This window comes from Erythranthe guttata, chromosome 8, assembly GCF_056151865.1.
Source record: "Erythranthe guttata isolate IM_541 chromosome 8, IM_541, whole genome shotgun sequence".
Lineage (NCBI taxonomy): Eukaryota > Viridiplantae > Streptophyta > Magnoliopsida > Lamiales > Phrymaceae > Erythranthe > Erythranthe guttata.
Window position 1 is genome coordinate 10981856 of NC_142540.1, and position 21760 is coordinate 11003615.

At 38.1% G+C, this 21760-nt stretch overlaps 1 protein-coding gene and 1 long non-coding RNA gene across 2 annotated transcripts; both read right to left on the reverse strand.

The window, feature by feature from the left end:
* Nucleotides 1-1895: 1895 nt before the first annotated feature.
* Nucleotides 1896-6044, reverse strand: LOC105974023 (uncharacterized). Its single transcript, XM_088821237.1, has 2 exons — nucleotides 5961-6044; nucleotides 1896-5882 (listed from the first exon to the last, which is right to left on the reverse strand). Exons 1-2 carry the CDS (start codon nucleotides 6042-6044, stop codon nucleotides 1896-1898), a joined length of 4071 nt encoding a protein of 1356 aa, XP_088677363.1.
* A 13899-nt stretch (nucleotides 6045-19943) lies between these two features.
* On the reverse strand, nucleotides 19944-21397 carry LOC148768509 (uncharacterized). Its single transcript, XR_016033121.1, has 3 exons — nucleotides 21267-21397; nucleotides 20853-21167; nucleotides 19944-20200 (listed from the first exon to the last, which is right to left on the reverse strand). It is a non-coding gene; the product is annotated as an uncharacterized LOC148768509 (long non-coding RNA).
* Nucleotides 21398-21760: the final 363 nt, after the last annotated feature.

Genomic DNA, 21760 nt, shown 5'->3' on the forward strand with positions numbered 1-21760 from the left:
ATAAGCTTCCGTGAGGCGAAGGGAAATAACTTGTAAAAAACAAATAAATCGAACTATTGAAAAGTAATCTATGTGACTATAAGAGATTCTATTCTTCTTCCATGTTTTCCTTGTGCTCATCCGTGCTTGGTGTAGGGTAGTATGTCTACTGTCTTTTGGTGTCTCTTTGCCTGAAAAGTATCGGGGTAAAAAAAAATTCAAGTACTTGTATTGAAGACTTAATAGTTTCATAAGTTGGAGTGATGCGTATTTGGGATCACGTACTCAATATTGGGACTTTTTCTGTTCCTCGCATTTCGAGATATGAGAACAACTCATGAGTTGCGGTGGATTGCTGCGCGACCCTGCCTGTCAAAGGAGATGGCGTTATTGTTTAGTATAGAGACCCACTAATGTGCTTGTGATATGACTTAGTAAAAGTGGTGTTACCCTTAGTGAGATAGTACAGAGTATCTTCTCTCTTTGGGTGAATGGTGGTCGGTAAGCATCCTCTCGTAATTGGCTCTCAATCTGTAAGAAGATGATGAGACGTGTTATGGAAGGTTGATGTAGATAATATCACTAGCCCCCCAGTTTGGGAGGGATGTTTACACACCTCGTTATGGAGTCCCTTCTCGAGCTTTAAGAGACATTTTTGCATGAAGAGAGACGTGGAAGGTTGTGAAGCCTGCAAGGCGACTTTCGTATGAGGAAGATGTAGATGTAAACTTAAACAAGTTTGATTTAAGATGGATGTATACCTCAAGCGTAGAACCTTTTGAGATTTCCTATATTCCAGGTTCTGGGTATAGGGTGTCCGTCGAGGTTCTCGAGACGATATGCTCCATTGTTAATCACTTGTGTGATTTTATATGGTCCTTCCCACTTCGGGTCGAGTTTGCCGATTGGGCGTGAGGCTTCGGCTTTGCGGAGAACTAAATCTCCTACTTGGAAAGAGCGAGGGCGGACTTTGGAGTTATAAACTTTCGCCATGCGACTCTTGTACATATGCTGTCTGATGGATGCAATCTCTCTTAGCTCGTCGACGAGATCGAGGTTAGCCCTCATTGCTTCTTCATTCTCCTCTGGTGAATAATTGATGACTCTCCAAGAGGGTTCGCCAATCTCTACGGGTGTTACAGCCTCTGTTCCAAAAGCTAGGTTAAATGGAGATTCTCCTGTTGCTGTTCGTGGGGTTGTTCGATATGCCCACAGAGCATTGGGTAATTCTTCAACCCACTTTCCCTTGGAACTTCCAAGCCTTGTCTTAAGATGTTGAAGTATCGTGCGATTGGTTACTTCAGTTTGACCATTTGCTTGGGGGTTTGCCACCGAAGTGAAGAATTGCTTAATAGATAAGCCAAGGCACCAACTCTTGACTTTGTCTCCACAAAATTGTGTTCCATTGTCCGAAATAATTGAACGGGGAATGCCGAAGCGGCACACAATGTTTTTCCAAAGGAATTGGATGACGTCTTCTTCTCGAATGCGAGCTAAAGGTTCTGCTTCTACCCACTTGGTGAAGTAATCTACAGCTACAATGAGGAACTTACGTCCTCCTGTTGCTGGTGGAAAAGGACCGACCAGGTCAACTCCCCATTGAGCGAAAGGTATGGGACTGTCAATCGGTTGCATCAATGCTGCGGGGAGATGAAGGATGTTAGCGTGTTCTTGGCAAGGCTTGCATCTCTGCACTAGTTTTTTCGCATCTTCATGCATGGTGGGCCAATAGTAACCTTGTCTCAATATTTTGAGAGCTAAGTTTCTTCCACTTAAATGATTACCACAAATGCCTTCATGTACTTCCCGAAGCACATAGTCTGCTGCTGATGGGTTAAGGCATTTAAGATAGGGGGAGGAGAACCCTCGCTTGTAGAGATCTTCACCTATCATTAGGAAACGGGCCGCCCTTACCTTTATTTTCTTCGCTTGGGCGATGTCAGTCGGAAGTTCTCGCTTTTGAGATAGTTTGTAATGGGAGTGATCCAACAGGGTTCGCTCTCTTCAGCGCAATTCACTCCGTCGGTGGAGACTATTTCTGGTTGGGAAGCCGTGAGGAGGGTGATTTTCCGGCTTCCAATGCTTGCCATGGAACTACCAAGTCTAGCCAACTTGTCTGCATCAATATTGTTGGCTCGTGGTACTTGCTTTATCTCGTAGCTATCCAATTTTGAGAGGAGGGTAAGTGCAAGAGCAAGGTACTTTGCCATGGATTCTTCTTTGGCTTCATAGTTCCCAAGGACTTGGTTGACCACCAACTGGGAGTCGCTGTGTACTATGAGTTTGCGAGCTCCAGCTGCTAAAGCGAGGCGGATACCAGCGATCAAAGCTCCATATTCGGCTTCATTATTGGAGGCTTTGAAATCAAACCGTTTAGCATACTCGAATTCATCGCCATCTGGGCTTGTTAGTACAATACCCGCGCCTCCTCCTGTAGCGGTAGATGATCCATCAACATTGATGGCCCAAGTGGGTATGGATGTGCTCTCTTCCGATGTAGTCATCTCTACTACAAAGTCTGCTAGGATTTGAGCTTTGATGGCTGGGCGTGGTTTGAACTCAACCCCATATTCACTTAGCTCTATAGCCCATTTAGCTAATCGTCCGGAAGTCTTGGGACTTCTCAATATTTGTTTAAGGGGATAGTTGGTGAGAACTACCACCTGGTGCGACTGGAAGTACGGACGTAACTTTCTGGCTGCATTGATGAGCGCGAGAGCAAGTTTCTCCATATTGGTGTAACGGTGCTCTGGGCCTTGGAGAGCTCGGCTTATGTAATATATCGGTTGGTGACCTTTTTCACCATCCCGAATGAGCACTGCGCTAATGGCATCAGCAGAAATGGCCAAGTATAGGAAAAGAGTATCTCCCGGCTGGGGCTTCGTTAGTAGAGGTGGGGAAGTGAGATATGCTTTCAATTCCGTGAAAGCTCTTTGACAGTCTTCATTCCACTCAAACTTTTTCCCACCTCTTAGTATCTTGAAGAAAGGAAGACCCTTATCAGCCGATCGGGATATAAATCGGTTTAGGGCTGCCAAACAACCATTAAGTTGTTGGACCTTCTTAATCGATGTGGGAGGGGCCATGGAGGTGATAGCTTCAATCTTTGCTGGGTTGGCTTCAATTCCCCGTTGTGATATCATATACCCTAAGAATATTCCGCCTCGAACTCCAAAAGAACATTTTAGGGGATTGAGCTTCATCTTGTATTTACGTAAGATGGAGAAGCATTGACTTAAATCGGTTAGGTGATCCGCGACTTTAATACTCATGACAAGCATGTCATCAATGTAAACTTCCATGTTCTTACCAATCAAGTCCGCGAACATCGTGTTCACCAGGCGTTGGTAAGTAGCTCCTGCATTCTTGAGACCGAACGGCATAACTCGATAGCAATAGATGCCTTGGTCAGTAATGAAACTAGCTCTCTCTTGATCCTCTGGGGCGAGCAATATTTGGTTGTATCCTTGATATGCATCAAGGAAGCTGAGAAGTTCGCACCCTGAGGTTGAGTCTATGAGCTGGTCGATCCTTGGTAAGGGAAATGGATCCTTCGGGCATGCCTTGTTGAGGTCGGTGAAGTCTACACATAGCCTCCACTTGCCTCCGGGTTTAGGTACTAATACCACATTGGATAACCACTCGGGATACTGAACCGATCTAATGTGGCCTGCCTCTAAGAGTTTTGCCACTTCCTCTTTGATATGTTTGTTGCGCTCAGGACCGAAAGTCCTTTTACGTTGCTTGACCGGTTTCAATCTTTTGTCAACGTTTAGTCGATGCAATGCTACTTTCGGAGGAATTCCCGTTAGATCTTGAGCTTTCCAAGCAAATACGTCTCCATTGTGCCTAAGGAAGTTAACTAGCTGATTCTCCACTTCTTGATGTAGATCAGAGCCGATGCGGAGAAGCTTAGAATTATCTCCGGGTATGAGTTCTACTGATTTTTGTTCTTCAACTGCGGCTAGCTTGGCGGTGTCGTCGGGTACGCTGATTAGGATTTCTTTATCAGCTTCGATGACCGCGTTGACCCATTTTCGCTTATCTTGTCTCGGGGTGTCGTCTCCTTTCCCTAAAGGATTAGGTCTCTTAGATGGTTCACGTAGAGCTCTTGCATAACATTCTCGAGCGAGACGCCTATCTCCAAGTACCTCTCCCATCCCGTAAGGAGTGGGGAATTTCCACTTTTGGTGGTAAGATGAAGGCACAGATTTGAATGTATGGATCGCGGGCCTTCCCACGATGATGTTATAAGGGGATGGCTTGTCGACGATAAGGAATTTTATCATTTTCGTTACTCGACAAGGATCTTCCCCTAAGGAGATGGGTAACTCTACTTCCCCCATGGATAAAACACCTTCTCCCGTGAATCCTTTCAGTGGTGTAGTGATGGGATTGAACCGTGCGTTGTCTATGCCTAGCTGTTTGAATGTGTGGAGATACATAATGTCGGCTGAGCTCCCACCGTCCACTAATATCTTTTTAACTATGAAGTTGGCCACCGTTGCAGTTATCACCAACGCATCGACATGATCTTCATCTGGTCCTTCAAGGTCTGAGGAGTTGAAGACTATGCCATGATCAGGTCTTCGTATTTGATAGACGGATGCGGATGGAGAAGCATGTTCTTGATTCATGCGTGCTGATCGAGCGAGGGTGCGTCTCGCATTTTGTGAGTCGCCACCTGCCGGTCCTCCGGAGATAAAAGAGATGATTCCTCGGGTGGGTTGGTTATCATTGTTATCTGGGTCGCGCCGATGACCCCCATCCTCTCGTCGTCGTTGTTGATCTCGATTGTTATCTCGGTGTGGAAGATCATCACGACGCTTATTTCGAGGCTTATCAATATATTCGCTTAAGTGGCCTTGCTTGATCAACCTCTCAATCGCCAATTTGAGTTGCGCACATTCCTCAGTAGTATGCCCTTTATCTTTGTGGAATCGACAATAGCGATCCGATTTTTCTCGTTTCGCATTGGGTTGCATTGGGCGTGGAGGCTCTGCCAGACCTTTTCGTTCAATCACATGAAGTATTTCGGTGAGGCGAGTATTGAGTGGAGTGAATCGATTATAAGTTGAAGATGATTGGCCTTGAGGTGGGGGTGGAGGACGTCGATCATCTCGTCTCCTAATATCCGGGCGGTCATCTTCTCTCTTCCTCTTGGGAGGAGCATTGGCAGAAGCTTCCTCTATGCGTATGTATTTTTCAGCTCGATTTAACAACTCATCTAAGTTGCCAGGAGGTCTTCCTGCGATAGATTCTTTGAACCTACCCGACTTCAGGTTTTGCTGCATAATCCGTGAGAGCATATCTTGTCCTACACTGGGAACTTCATGAACAGCCTCCACGAAATGCCTGATGTAGTTGCGGAGTGTTTCATTGTCTCTCTGTACGATAGAGAAGAGATGTGCTGGAGTTTTAGCATATTGCTTATTGATGGAAAATTGGTTGGTGAAGCGCAATGATAACTGAACGAAAGTGTCAATTGATCCTGTGGGCAGAGCATTGAACCAATTCATGGCTCTCTTGGAGAGAGTGGTGCGGAACATCTTGCACATTGCTGCATCTGTTGGGCCATATAAATCTGCCATAGCGTGGAACTTCTCTATGTGTTCCTGCGGGTCGGTAGTTCCTTCGAACTGAGGTAAGCCTGATACTTTCACTCCTTGAGGAAATACCTCGTTGAGGATGTTCAGGGTGAAAGGACTGCGCCTTGTTGGGATTGGCGCTCTTCCGTCAATTGGGTTGTTCAATCTGGGGAACTGGTTTTGGCGAGATACTCTACTATTTATCTCGTCTTCCCCTTCATTAAAGATATGAGCTCTTCGTAGAGACGCATCACCCCGTTGGAGCGAATGGTGGCGTTGTTGTCTGGGTTGTGGCACCCTGTGATTGGTAGATAGCTACATCCGGGATCTTGGATCTGAGGTGGATGAGGATACACTTATCCGATCGTCATTGTTCTGGGCCGGTTGCTGTACCCTGGGTGGCATTGCGGGTGGAGCATTAGCTGGGATCACGGGGGGAGCGTTAGCTGGGATCGCGGGGGGAGCATTTGCTGCCATCGTGGCGATATATTGCGCCACCGCATCAGTGGCGGCGCGAGTAGAAACTTCTGTTATCATTCGTTGGAGTGCCTCCTCGGTTATTTGAACCGTTCGAGAAGCAGGTAGAGGTGGAGCCTGTAGTGGAGGATCGGCGAGTGGTGGATCCCGAGGGGGAATCACCTGAACCTCACGTGGTGGATCCGGAGCACGTGGAGGAGGTGGCAAGCCAGAGCCTCCTCGAACTGGGAGGTTGTTAGCTGTGTCATTCTCTCTCCGAGTGGACTCAGGAGGATCTTGCTGGCTACGTGATCTCGTCTGCATTCCCACAGACGGCGCCAAAATGATGACGTAAAAAATAAATCACCTAATGTGTTGAAGCTGGGAGAGCAAAGTAGGTCACGTGCTCACGAGCTAGATAGTCCTGAGAACTTTAATTTGCTCTAGGATCCTGCGAACAGAAAACACGTAATCTAAGCCAGGGGTTGATCCGGCGGAAACCCCTCCGACGCTCAAGTCAGACGTGAAGATAGTTGATAATTGTAGAGAGAATTCCTCAAGAAGAATTGATTGAATAATAATAACGTACCTTCATTCGATGAATTTAAGTTCTATTTATACTTTATTGATTGGGTCGAGACAATTTATCGGGCCCAACCTTATTTGGGTTTGATTGGGCCTCTGTAGAAATAACTATTAAGTTGGGCCTGTGGTCCTGTAAATGTGGGCTATTGGGCTGGGCCAATAGGCATATCAAAAACATACAGTGGAGTTTAAAAATAACACTCTACGTTTACGTTTAGGTGGATTTTTTTTTGGATTAATTTATATTTCTTTTTTAATTGGTGGATTTAGTATCTTATATGCACAAATCAATAATTTGGTAAGAAAAGAGTTGCAATTAGGAAAATAAAATCAAATTAGAAGAGAGGATCCCTCAACATCTGCGGTAGTGTCCACGAAGTCGAGCATAACTTTCTCATCCGGACTCCAAATCAACTGGTTCCGGCGGCATAAGAAAGCTATTTCAGCTGGCTACAATCCGTGTCTAACGTCGAATTTCAAAATTCAGGATTCGAACATGGTCAAATTTGGATTCCAAAAGCGATAATGAATATACGTGCTACAGTTCGAGGACATGAACACGCATCAAGAAACGTGCACAAAAACTCTCACTAGAAAAGATACGCACATAAGTAACAGTACAAAAGCGTGCACAAAAGTACTCACGCAAAAGTGCATTTGCAAAAAGGATCATGAAAACACAAACTACAATCCTAGGACATTAATACAAATCAACAAACATGCACAAACACAATCGCTCAATTGGACATGCACAAACGTATGTGTAAAAAAACATGAGCAAAACTGCATTGGCAACAACGTTCTTAAAAACACGAACTACAACACTAGGACTTTAATACGCATAACCAAATAAGAGCAAAAACACTAGATACAAAACATACAGTGGAGTTTAGAAATAACACTCTACGTTTACGTTTACGTGGATTTTTTTTGGATTAATTTATATTTCTGTTTTAATTGGTGGATTTAGTATCTTGTAGGTACAAATCGGTAATTAGGTGTCCATGAAGCAAAAATGCTCAAAGAGTAAGAAAAGAGTTGCAATTAGGAAAATAAAATCAAATTAGAAGAGAGGATCCCTCAACATCTTTTGTAGTGTCCACGAAGTCGAGCATAACTATCTCATCCGCACTCCAAATCAACTGGTTTCGGCGGCATTAGAAAGCTATTTCAGCTGGCTACAATTCCTGTCTAACGTCAAATTTCCAAATTCAGACTTGAACATGGTCAAAATTGGATTCCAAAAGCGATCATGAAAATACGTGCTACAGTTCGAGGACATGAATGCGCATCACGAAACGTGCAACAAAACACTTGTTAGAAAAGATACACTAATAAGTAACAGTACAAAAGCATGCACAAAAGTACTAACGCAAAAGTGCATTAGCAAAAAGGAACATGAAAACACAAACTACAATCCTAGGACATTAATACAAATCAACAAACATGCACAAACACACTCGCATAACTGGACATGCACAAACATACATGTAAAAAAACATGCACAAAAGTGCAGTCGCAACAACGTTCCTAAAAACACGAACGACAACACTAGGACTTTAATATGCATAACCAAACAACAGCAAAAACACTAGATACAAAAGATACAGTGGAGTTTAGAAATAACACTCTACGTTTACGTGGATTTTTTTTTGGATTAATTTATATTTCTGTTTTAATTGGTGGATTTAGTATCTTATAGGTACAAGTTGATAATTAGGTGTCCATGAAGCAAAAATGGTCAAAGAGTAAGAAAAGAGTTGGAATTTGGAAAATAAAATCAAATTAGAAGAGAAGATCCCTCAACATCTTTGGTAGTGTCCACGAAGTGGAGCATAACTTTCTCATCCGGACTCCAAATCAACTGGTTCCGGCGGCATTATAAAGCTCTTTCAGGTGGCTACAATTCCTGTCTAACGTCAAATTTCCAAATTCGGACTCAAACATGGTCAAAATTGGTTTCCAAAAACGATCATGAAAATACGTGCTACATTTCGAGGACATGAATGCGCATCAAGAAACGTGCAACAAAACACTCGTTAGAAAAGATACGAACATAAGTAATAGTACAAAATCATGCACAAAAGTACTCACGCAAAAGTGCATTCGCAAAAAGGATCATGAAAACACAAACTACAATCCTAGGACATTAACACAAATCAACAAACATGCACAATCACACTCGCCTAACTGGACATGCACAAATGTACATGTAAAAAAACATGCGCAAAAGTGCATTCACAACCACGTTCTTAAAAACACGAACTACAACACAAGGACATTAATACGCATAACTAAACAACAGCAAAAACACTAGATACAAAACATACGGTGGAGTATAGTAATAACACTCTACGTTTACGTTTACGTGGAATTTTTTTTTTGATTAATTTATATTTCTGTTTTAATTGGTGGATTAGTAACTTTTATGCCCAAATCGATAATTAGGTGTCCATGAAAAAAAAATGATCAAAGAGTAAGAAAAGAGTTGTAATTATGAAAATAAAATCAAATTAGAAGAGAGTATCCCTCAACATCTTTGGTAGTGACCACGAAGTCGAGCATTACTTTCTCATCCAGACTCCAAATCAACTGGTTCCAGCGGCATTAGAAAGCTATTTCAGCTGGCTACAATTCCTGTCTATCGTCAAATTTTCAAATTCGGACTCGAACATGGTTAAAATTGGATACCAAAAGCGATCATGAAAATTACGTGCTACAGTTCGAGGACATGAATGTGCATCAAGAAACGTGCACAAAAACACACGCTAGAAAAGATACGTACATAAGTAAAAGTACAAAAGCATGCACAAAAGTACTCACGCAAAAGTGCATTCGCAAAAAGGATCATGAAAACACAAACTACAATCCTAAGACATCTATACAAATCAACAAACATGCACAAACACACTCGCTAAAATGGACATGCACAAACGTACATGTAAAAAAACAGGCGCAAAGTGCATTCGGAACAACGTTCTTAAAGCCACAAACAAGAGCTAAAACACTAGATACAAAACATACAGTGGAGTTTAGAAATAAAACTCTACGTTTACGTATACGTGGATTTTATTTTGGATTAATTTATATTTCTTTTTTAATTGGTGGATTTAGTATCTTATAGGTACAAATCGATAATTAGGTTTCCATGAAGAAAAAATGATCAAAGAGTAAGAAAAGAGTTGCAATTAGGAAAATAAAATCAAATTAGAAGAGAGGATCCCTCAACATCTTTGGTAGTGTCCACGAAGTCGAGCATAACTTTCTAATCCGGACCCCAAATCAACTGGTTCCGGAGGCATTAGAAAGCTATTTCAGTTGGCTACATCTCCTGTCTAACATCAAATTTCCAAATTCGGACTCGAACATGGTCAAAATTGGATTCCAAAAGCGATCATGAAAATACGTGCTACAGTTCGAGGACATGAACGCGCATCAAGAAACGTGCACAAAAACACTCGCTAGAAAAGATACGCACATAAGTAACAGTACAAAAGCATGCACAAAAGTATTCACGCAAAAGTGCATTCGCAAAAGGATCATGAAAATACAAACTACAATCCTACGAAATTAATTCAAATCAACAAACATACACAAACAAATTCGCTCAAATGGACATGCACAAACGTACATGTAAAAAAACATGAGCAATAGTGCATTCGCAACACCGTTCTTAAAAACACGAACTACAACACTAGGAATTTAATATGCATAACCAAACAAAAGCAAAAACACTATATTTCAAAGATACAGTTGAGTTTAGAAATAACACTCTACATTTACGTTTACGTGGATTTTTTTTTTTGGATTAATTTATATTTCTGTTTTAATTGGTGGATTTAGTATCTTATATGTACAAGTGGATAATTAGGTGTCCATGAATAAAAAATGATCAAAGAGTAAGAAAAGAGTTGTAATAAGGAAAATAAAATCAAATTGGAAGAGAGGATCCCTCAACATCTTTAGTAGTGTCCACGAAGTCGAACATAACTTTCTCCTCCGGACTCCAAATCAACTGGTTACGGCGGCATTAGAAAGCTATTTCAGCGGGCTACAATTCCTGTCTAACGTCAAATTTCCAAATTCGGACTCGAACATGGTCAAAATTGGATTCCAAAAGCGATCATGAAAATACGTGCTACAGTTTGAGGACATGAACGCGCATCAAGAAACGTGCACAAAAACACTCGCTAGAAAAGATAGGCACAGAAGTAAGAGTACAAAAGCATGCACAAAAGTACTCACGCAAAAGTGCATTCGCAAAAAGGATCATGAAAACACAAACTACAATCCTAGGACATTAATACAAATCAACAAACATGCACAAACACACTCGCACAACTGGACATGCACAAACGTACATAAAAAAACATGCGCAAAAGTGCATTCGCAACAACATTCTTAAAAACACGAACTACAACACTAGGACTTTAATATGCATAACCAAACAACAGCAAAAACACTAGATACAATAGATATAGTGCAGTGTGGAAATAACACTCTACGTTTACGTTTACGTGGATTTTCTTTTGGATTAATTTATATTTCTGTTTTAATTGGTGGATTTAGTATCTTATAGGTACAAATCTATAATTTGGTGTCCATGAAGCAAAAATGATCAAATAGTAAGAAAAGAGTTGTAATTAGGAAAATAAAATAAAATTAGAAGAGAGGATCCCTCATCATCTTTGGTAGTGTCCACGAAGTCGAGATACTTTCTCATCCGGACTCCAAATCAACTGGTTCCGGCGGCATTATAAAGTTATTTCAGCTGGCTACAATTCCTGTCTAATGTCAAATTTCCAAATTCGGACTCGAACATGGTCAAAATTGGATTCCAAAAACGATCATGAAAATACGTGCTATAGTTCGAGGACATGAATGCGCATCAAGAAACGTGCAACAAAACACTCGTTATAAAAGATACGCACATAAGTAACAGTCCAAAAGCATGCACACAGGTACTCACGCAAAAGTGCATTCGCAAAAAGAATCATGAAAACACAAACTACAATCCTAGGACATTAATACGAGGGCGAATGGCAAAAAGGCCCATCACATGGGACTTAAATGCATTTTGGTCCACAAAAAAAACAGTCTCTCAATTAAACCCATCCCCTTGTCTTTAGTCTAAAATACCCTCCATAATATAATTCTTATCAATTCCACCCATTATGCTCTAACTTTCTTCATATTACACGTTGACCCCGGATTTAAACAAATATATCACATTAACCCCCCAATTTTTTTTTTTAAGAAAATAATTTTTTTTTCTGAAATGTTTTTTTTTCTGGCCAAATTCCGACGTTGACCGCCAGTCTCCGGCGGTGACTTTTTTTTTTAATTTTTTTTTCTTAGAAAAAAAATATTTTAATTTATATTACTATCTTGACTGCTAAACACCTGTCTCAGACAGTAATATTAATGTTTGGGACAGTAATATCATGAATATTATTTTCCCGAACAGTAATATTATTAATATTATTCTCTAAGATAGTTAAATTAATGTTGGAGACAGTAGTATAGCAGCCAAGACAGTAATATTAATTAAAATAATTTTTTTTAAGAAAAAAATAAAAAAAAAAAAGTCAATTAACAGTTGAATTACTGTCTCCGACAGTTAAATAACTGCTGGAGACAGTAATTTAGCAACGAATACAGTAAAATTAATTAAAAATATTTTTTTTAAGAATAAAAAAAGTTAATTAACAGTTCAATTACTATATCCGACAGTTAAATAACTGCTAGAGACAGTAATTTAGCAACGAATACAGTAATATTAATTAAAATATTTAAAAAAAAAAATCAATTAACAGTTAAATTACTGTCTCCGACAGTTACATAATTGCTGGTGACAGTAATTTAGTAGCAAGGACAATAATATTAATTAAAATATTTTTGAAGAAAAAAAAAATCAATTTACAGTTAAATTACTGTCTCAGACAGTTAAATAACTGCCGGAGACAGTAATTTACCATCCATGACAGTAGTATTAATTAAAATATTTTTTTTAAGAAAAAACAAAATTACAATAAAAAAAATAAAAAAAAGTCAACGCCGGAGTTGACCGCCCGAAAAAAAAAATCTGGGGAAAAAGAGTTTTTCAAAAAAAAAAAGTCAACGCCGGTCAACGGCGGCGACCGGCGTTCTCCAATGGTGGCGGGTGAAAATTGGGGTCAAAATTGAAATTAGGGTTAAAATTGGTTTATTGATGAAATTGGGCTAAATTGGGGTGTAAATCATGAAAATGGAGTTGAATTGGGTTTCATTGAATTGGGGGTAATTTTGGTATATATAAAGGGATTTTCCTTATTTGCAAATAAGTTTGAATGGGGTGGATTTATTTGAAAGACAAAAAAGTTGGATGCCCCTCTTTTAATTTAGTGCCTTTGTCATGGGCCTATTTGCCATTTACCCAAAATACAAATCAACAAACATGCACAAACACACTCGCTCAACTGGACATGCACAAACGTACATGTAAAAAAACATGCGCAAAAGTGCATTCGCAACAACGTTCTTAAAAACACGAACTACAACACTAGGACATTAATACGCATAACCAAACAACAGCAAAAACACTAGATACAAAACATACGGTGGAGTATAGAAATAACACTCTACGTTTACGTTTACGTGGATTTTTTTTTTGGATTAATTTATATTTATGTTTTAATTGGTGGATTTAGTATCTTATAGGTAGATATGGATAATTAGGTGTCCATGAAGAAAAAATGATCAAAGAGTAAGATAAGAGTTGCAATTAGGAAAATAAAATCAAATTAGAAGGGAGGATCGCTCAACATCTTTGGTAGTGTCCACGAAGTCGAGCATAACTTTCTCATCCGGACTCCAAATCAACTGGTTCAAAGGCATTAGAAAGCTATTTCAGTTAGCTACAATTCCTGTCTAACGTCAAATTTCCAAATTCGGACATGAACATGGTCAAAATTGGATTCCAAAAGCGATCGTGAAAATACGTGCTACAGTTCGAGGACATGAACGCGCATCAAGAAACATGCACAAAAACACTCCCTAGAAAAGATACGCACATAAGTAACAGTACAAAAGCCTGCACAAAAGTACTCACGCAAGAGTGCATTCGCAAAAAGGATCATGAAAACACAAACTACAATCATACGGAATTAATACAAATCAACAAACATGCACAAACACACTCGCTCAAATGGACATGCACAAACGTACATGTAAAAAAACATGCGCAAAAGTGCATTCGCAACAACATTTTTAAAAACACGAACTACAACACTAGGACTTTAATACGCATAACCAAACAACAGCAAAAATACTAGATACAAAACATACAGTGGAGTTTAGAAATAACACTCTACGTTTACGTTTACGTGGATTTTTTTTTGGATTAATTTATATTTCGGTTTTAATTGGTGGATTTAGTATCGTATAGGTAGATGTAGATAATTAGGTGTCCATGAAGCAAAAATGGTCAAAGAGTAAGAAAAGAGTTGCATTTAGGAAAATAAAATCAAATTAGAAGAGAGGAACCCTCAACATCTTCGGTAGTGTCCGCGAAGTCGAGCACAACTTTCTCATTCGGACTCCAAATCAACTGGTTCGGGCGGCATAAGAAAGCTATTTCAGCGGGCTACAATTCCAGTCTAACGTAAAATTTCAAAATTCGGACTCGAACATGGTCAAAATTGGATTCCAAAAACGATCATGAAAATACGTGCTACAGTTTGACGACATGAACGGGCATCAAGAAACGTGGACAAAAACACTCGCTAGAAAAGATACGCACATAAGTAAGAGTACAAAAGAATGCACAAAAGTACTCACGCAAAAGTGCATTCGCAAAAAGTATCATGAAAACACAAACTACAATCCTAGGACATTAATACAAATCAACAAACATGAACAAACACACTCGCACAACTGGACATGCACAAACGTACATGTAAAAAAACATGAGCAAAAGTGCATTCGCAACACCGTTCTTAAAAACACGAACTACAACACTAGGAATTTAATATGCATAACCAAACAACAGCAAAAACACTATATTTAAAAGATACAGTGGAGTTTAGAAATAACACTCTACATTTACGTTTACGTGGATATTTTTTTTTGGATTAATTTATATTTCTGTTTTAATTGGTGGATTTAGTATCTTATATTTACAAGTGGATAATTAGGTGTCCATGAATAAAAAATGATCAAAGAGTAAGAAAAGAGTTGTAATAAGGAAAATAAAATCAAATTAGAAGAGAGGATCCCTCAACATCTTTAGTAGTGTCCACGAAGTCGAACATAACTTTCTCATCCGGACTCCAAATCAACTGGTTCCGGCGGCATTAGAAAGCTATTTCAGCTGGCTACAATTCCTGTCTAACGTCAAAATTGGATTCCAAAAGCGATCATGAAAATACGTGCTACAGTTCGAGGACATGAACGCGCATCAAGTAACGTGCACAAAAACACTCGCTAGAAAAGATAGGCACATGAGTAATAGTACAAAAGCCTGCACAAAAGTACTCACGCAAGAGTGCATTCGCAAAAAGGATCATGAAAACACAAACTATAATCCTAGGACAGTAATACAAATCAACAAACATGCACAAACACACTCACTCAACTGGACATGTACAAACGTACATGTAAAAAAAACATGCGCAAAAGTGCATTCACAACAACGTTCTTAAAAACACGAACTACAATACTTGGACTTTAATACGCATAAGCAGACAACAGCAAAAACACTAGATAAAAAAGATAGAGTGGAGTGTAGAAGTAAAACTCTACGTTTACGTTTACGTGGATTTTTTTTTGGATTAATTTATATTTCTGTTTTAATTGGTGGATTTGGTATCTTGTAGGTACAAATCGAAAATAAGGTGTCCAGGAAGCAAAAATGATCAAAGAGTAAGAAAAGAGTTGCAATTAGGAAAATAAAATCAAACTAGAAGAGAAAATCCGTGAACATCTTTGGTAGTGTCCACAAAGTCGATTATAACTTTCTCATTCGTACTCCAAATCCACTGAATCCGGCGGCATTAGAAAGCTATTTCAGCTGGCTACAATTCCTGTCTAACGGCAAATTTCCAAATTTTGACTCGAACATGGTCAAAATTGGATTCCAAAAGCAATCATGAAAACGCGCACATGAATGAGCATCAAGAAACGCGCACAAAAACACTCGCTAGAAATGATACGCACATAAGTTAAAGTACTAAAGCATGCACAAAAGTACTCACGCAAAAGTGCATTCGCAAAAAGGATCATGAAAACACAAACTACAATCCTAGGACATTAATACAAATAAACAAACAAGCACACAAACACTCGCTCAAATGGACATGCACAAACGTACATGTAAAAAAACATGCGCAAAAGTGCTTTCGCAATAACGTTCTTGAAAACACGAACTACAATACTAGGACTTTAATACGCATGAACAAAGAAAAGCAAAAACACTAGATAAAAAAGAGACAGTGGATTGTAGAAATAAAACTCTTCGTTTATTCTTACGTGGATTTTTATTTGGATTAATTTATATTTCTATTTTAATTGGTGGATTTGGTATTTTATAGGTACAAGTCAAAAATTAGGTGTCCAGAATGTAGAAATGACCAAAGAGTAAGAAAAGAGTTGCAATTAGGAAAATAAAATCAAATTAGAAGAGAGAATCTCTGAACATATTTGGTAATGTCCACGAAGTCGAGCATAACTTTTTCATCCGGACTCCAAATCAACTGGTTCCGGCGGCATTAGAACGCTATTTCAGCTGGCTACAATTCCTGCCTAACGGCAAAATTTCCAAATTCGGACTCGAACATGGTCAAAATTGGATTCCAAAAGCGATCATGTAAATAAGTACCACAGTCCGAGGACATGAATGCGCGTCAAGAATCGTGCACAAAAACACTCGCTAGAAAAGATACGCACATAAGTAAAAGTACAAAAGCATGCACAAAAGTACTCACGCAAAAGTGCATTCGCAAAAAGGATCATGAAAACACGAACTACAATCCTAGGACATTAATACAAATCAACAAACAAGCACACAAGCACACTCGCTCAAATGGACATGCACAAACGTACATGTAAAAAAACATGCGCAAAAATGCATTCGCAACAACATTCTTGAAAACACGAACTACAATACTAGGACTTTTATATGCATCAACAAAGAAAAGCAAAAACACTAGATAAAAAAGATACTGTGGAGTATAGAAATAAAACTCTTCATTTATGCTTACGTGGATTTTATTTGGATTAATTTATATTTCTATTTTAATTGGTGGATTTGGTATCTTATAGGTACAAGTCAAAAATTAGGTGTCCTGGAAGCAAAAATAATCAAATAGTAAGAAAAGAGTTGCAATTAGGAAAATAAAATCAAATTAGAAGAGAGTATTCCTGAACATCTTTGGTAGTGTCCACGAAGTCGAGCATAACTTTCTCATCCGGACTCCAAATCAAATAGTTCCGGCGGCATTATAAAGCTATTTCAGCTGGCTACTATTCCTGTCTAACTGCAAATTTCCAAATTCGGACTCGAACATGGTCAAAATTTGATTCCAAAAGCAATAACCAAAATACGTACTACAGTTTGAGGACATGATTGCGCATCAAGAAACGTGCACAAAAATACTCGCTAGAAAAGAAACGCACATGAGTAAAAGTACAAAAGCCTGCACAAAAGTACTCACGCAAAAGTGCATTCGCAAAAAGGATCATGAAAACACAAACTACAATCGTAGGACATTAATACAAATCAACAAACAAGCTCACACACACTCGCTCAAATGGACATGCACAAACATACATGTAAAAAAACATGCGCAAAAGTGCAAGACCAACAACGTTTTTAAAAATACGAACTACAGTACTAGGACTTTAATACGCATCAACAAACAACAGCAAAAACACTAGATAAAAAAGATACAGTGGAGTGTAGAAGTAAAACCCTACGTTTACTTTTACGTTGATTTTTTTTTGGATTAATTTATATTTATATTTTAATTGGTGGATTTGGTATCTTATAGGTACAAATCAAAAATTAGGTGTCCAGGAAGCAAAATTGATCAAAGAGTAAGAAAACAGTTGCAATTAGGAAAATAAAATCAAATTAGAAGAGAGAATCCCTGAACATCTTTGGTAGTGTCCACGAAGTCGAGCATAACTTTCTCATCCGGACTCCAAATTAACTTGTTCCAGCCGCAATAGAAACCTTTTTCAGCTCGTTACAATTCCCGTCTAACGTCAAATTTCCAAATTCGGACTCGAACATGGTCAAAATTGGATTCCAAAAGCGATTATCAAAATACGTACTACAATTCGAGGACATGAATGCGCATCAAGAAACGTGCACAAAAACACTCGCTAGAAAAGATACGCACATAAGTAAAAGTACAAAAGCATGCACAAAATTACTTACGCAAAAGTGCATTCGCAAAAACGATCATGAAAACACAAACTACAATCCTAGGATATTAATACGAATCAAAAAACATGCACAAACACACTCGCTAAAATGGACATGCGCAAATGTACATGTGAAAAAACATGCGCAAAAGTGCATTCGCAACAACGTTCTTACAAACACGAACTACAATACTAGGACTTTAATACGCATCAACAAACAACAACAAAAACACTAGATAAAAAAGATACAGTGGAGTGTAGAAGTAAACTCTACGTTTACGTTTATGTGGATTTTTTTTTTGGATTAATTTATATTTCTATTTTAATTGGTGGATTTGGTATCTTATAGGTACAAATCAAAAATTGGGTGTCCAGGAAGCATAAATGATCAAAGAGTAACAAAAGAGTTGCAATTAGGAAAATAAAATCAAATTCGAAGAGAGTATTGCCTGAACATCTTTGGTAGTGTCCACGAAGTCGAGCATAACTTTCTCATCCGGACTCCAAATCAACTGGTTCCGGTGGCAATAGAAAGCTATTTCGCTGGCTACATTTCCTGTCTAACGGCAAATTTACAAATACGGACTCGAACATTGTCAAAATTGGATTCCAAAAGCGATCATGGAAATACGTACTACAGTTCGAGGACATGAATGCGCATCAAGAAACGTGCACAAAAAGACTCGCTAGAAAAGAAACGCACATAAGTAAAAGTACGAAAGTATGCAAAAAAGTACTCACGCAAAAGTGCATTCACAAAATGGATCATGCAAACACAAACTACAATCCTAGGACATTAATACAAATCAACAAACATGCACAAGCACACTCGCTCAAATGGACATGCACAAACGTACATGTAAAAAAAAAAGCTCAAAAGTTCATTCGCAACAACGTTCTTAAAAACACAAACAACAATACGCATCAAGAAACAACAACAAAAACACTAGATAATAAAGATACAGTGGAGTGTAGAAGTAAAACTCTACGTTTACGTTTACGTGGAAAGAGTTGATCAAAAAGTAAGGAAAGAGTTGCAATTAGGAAAATAAAATCAAATTAGAAGAGAGAATCCTTGAACATCTTTGGTAGTGTCCACGAAGTCGAGCATAACTTTCTCATCCGGACTCCATATCAACTGGTTCCGGCGGCATTAGAAAGCTATTTCAGCTGGCTACAATTCCTGTCTAACGGCAAATTTCAAAATTCGGACTCGAACATGGTCAAAATTGGATTCCAAAAGCGATCATGAAAATACGTACTACAGTTCGAGGACATGAATGCGCATCAAGAAACGTGCACAAAAGAACTCGCTAGAAATGATACGCAAATAAGTAAAAGTACAAAAGCATGCACAAAAGTACTCACGCAAAAGTGCATTCGCAAAAAGGATCATGAAAACACAAACTACAATCCTAGGATATTAATACAAATCAAAAAACACGCACAACACTACACCAAAAAAGCTATTTCCTAACAGATATATCCGTTAGGAAAATTATATGTAATGGCGAAAAACCGTTAGAAATACTGCGTTAGAAATTTGAGGTTCAAAATTTCTAACGTATATAAACCGTTAGGAAAATTAAAACATCTGTTAGAAAAATAAATATTTCTAACGCTTGTATCCATTAGAAATGTAACTCTAACGGTTATAATTTGTAATGGCTCTAGCAAAATTCCTAACGGATATAGCTGTTAGAATTTTTATGACAAATTAATAAAAAAAAATATTACCATTTTCAAGAAAATGGTAATATTATTATTTATATATATATATATATATATATATATATATATATATATATATATATATATATATATATATATATATATATATATATATATATATATATATATATATATATATATATATATATATATATATATATATATATATATAAAAAAATACAACTGAAATTAAATAAACGAGTTTAACAAATTTAATTGACATCTTCTGTAGCTCATACATCAACATCTATCAGCAGAATAAAATAATTGGATTACCATAAAAAAAAAAATTCTTTCACGCATTGTTTTAGTTGGTTGAAAAGCCATCTTTCCCACATTACTTGCAACTCTCATTACTTGCTTAACTCTATAGGACCATATCCCAACTTCCACAACTCTTATTTCCTCAATTTCTTCGACATGGTAATTTTTTTCCGTCTCTTCCACTTTATACCCTGATTGACATTGCAAAAAGAAATCAATTAGAATAGTAATGACTGTTATTATCTGTGAAATTTTTTTTAATAAAAAATAAATTAATGGCAAACTAGTAACTGGAAGATGTATCAAGGTACCTGAAACAGGGTGAACGAGTATTGGTGAAATAACATTAGTAATTATAGAAAACGAGGTAAACGGAACTAAAATCCAGTATCTAATTGGAAATTCATAGTAGATCATCATTCATGAAACAAACATTACTTGAATAAAGCTGTGTTAACAAGTCGCAACAAGTACCCTTTCATAAAACTCACAAGCCAAAAATCACATGTTCGATATCAGCATACAAAAGAAAGCTACGTAATAAGAAGCATGGTTCATCAATGAGGGTATACCTTTTCAAATACTAGAAAAAGACATACAAAGGGAAATTACTAAGAATAAAGCAAAGAGCATCTCCACCTTAATCCAACCAAAACCTCTCAAAATATAACAAGTTTGAAGCAATATTAAATGTAGATGAAGACATCTAAAGGCAATATAATTTAACTCGAAGTTGGACAAAATCTGCACAACAGTCTATTTCAATAGCATTTCAAACTAAAGCATATACATTTATAGAAGATAACCCGAAGTAAATAACAGTTTCCATAAGAGATAACTGACCCGAAAATCGAAGAATCTTTATTCTACAAGCAACATCAGGCCTATCGACGGTGACCTGTCTGTCAAATCTTCCCTCGTACTTTCAATGCCCAAATCAAAATCTCGATAGCATATAATTGACAGAATTTGAAATAAAGAAGTATTGTTATAGATAATTCATTAAAAGGGAAGCAAAGGCGAGCAGTAAATCTCAATTCGTGTCCTTGTATACCTAGTTAATGGAGCAACATCAATGCAATGCAAATCTTTTCACACGTGATAATGTGTTCTGAGGATGTCTCGAGCCTTCTCCTTGAGATATGGCCCATAATTCGCCTGCACAATCGATGGAGAAAACTCAAACTCCCCTAAATCTAATACAAATAAATGAATATATTCATTTACCCATATAGCCATATATATTAGAGATCTTACACTTGAAAGCAAACCCATACAACCTCTGCCGACCAACCTTTTATCTCCACTTCTATGGCAGACTTAGGAAAAACCTGGCGCACAAAATATTAAAAAAAAAATGAAGTTATACATCTAGTTCCATAAAACACACCAAAAAACAGTCAGTTTTAATTTTGCAATCGATAAAACAAACAGGCACCCATGAAAAAAATCAAAACTCAAAAGGGGTATCAATACTCAATGTGCGTTTTTTAGGTTGGTAAAATAACAGTACCATATAGATCGATATTGAAGGAAATCGAAAATACATATGACGATAGACACTAGATTTGATTAAGAAAGAGAAAACCTGAAATAGTGTAGAGCTTTGCAGCGGCGACGGTGGGGATGGCGGCGGCGGCGGAAAAGATTGAAAGGAAAAATGGCAAGCAATCGAAGGTTTGTACTGGCTAAGAGAAGGGAAATGGAGAATTAAAAAAATTGTGCAGAAGGAAATGAAAGGTAAAAGGGAA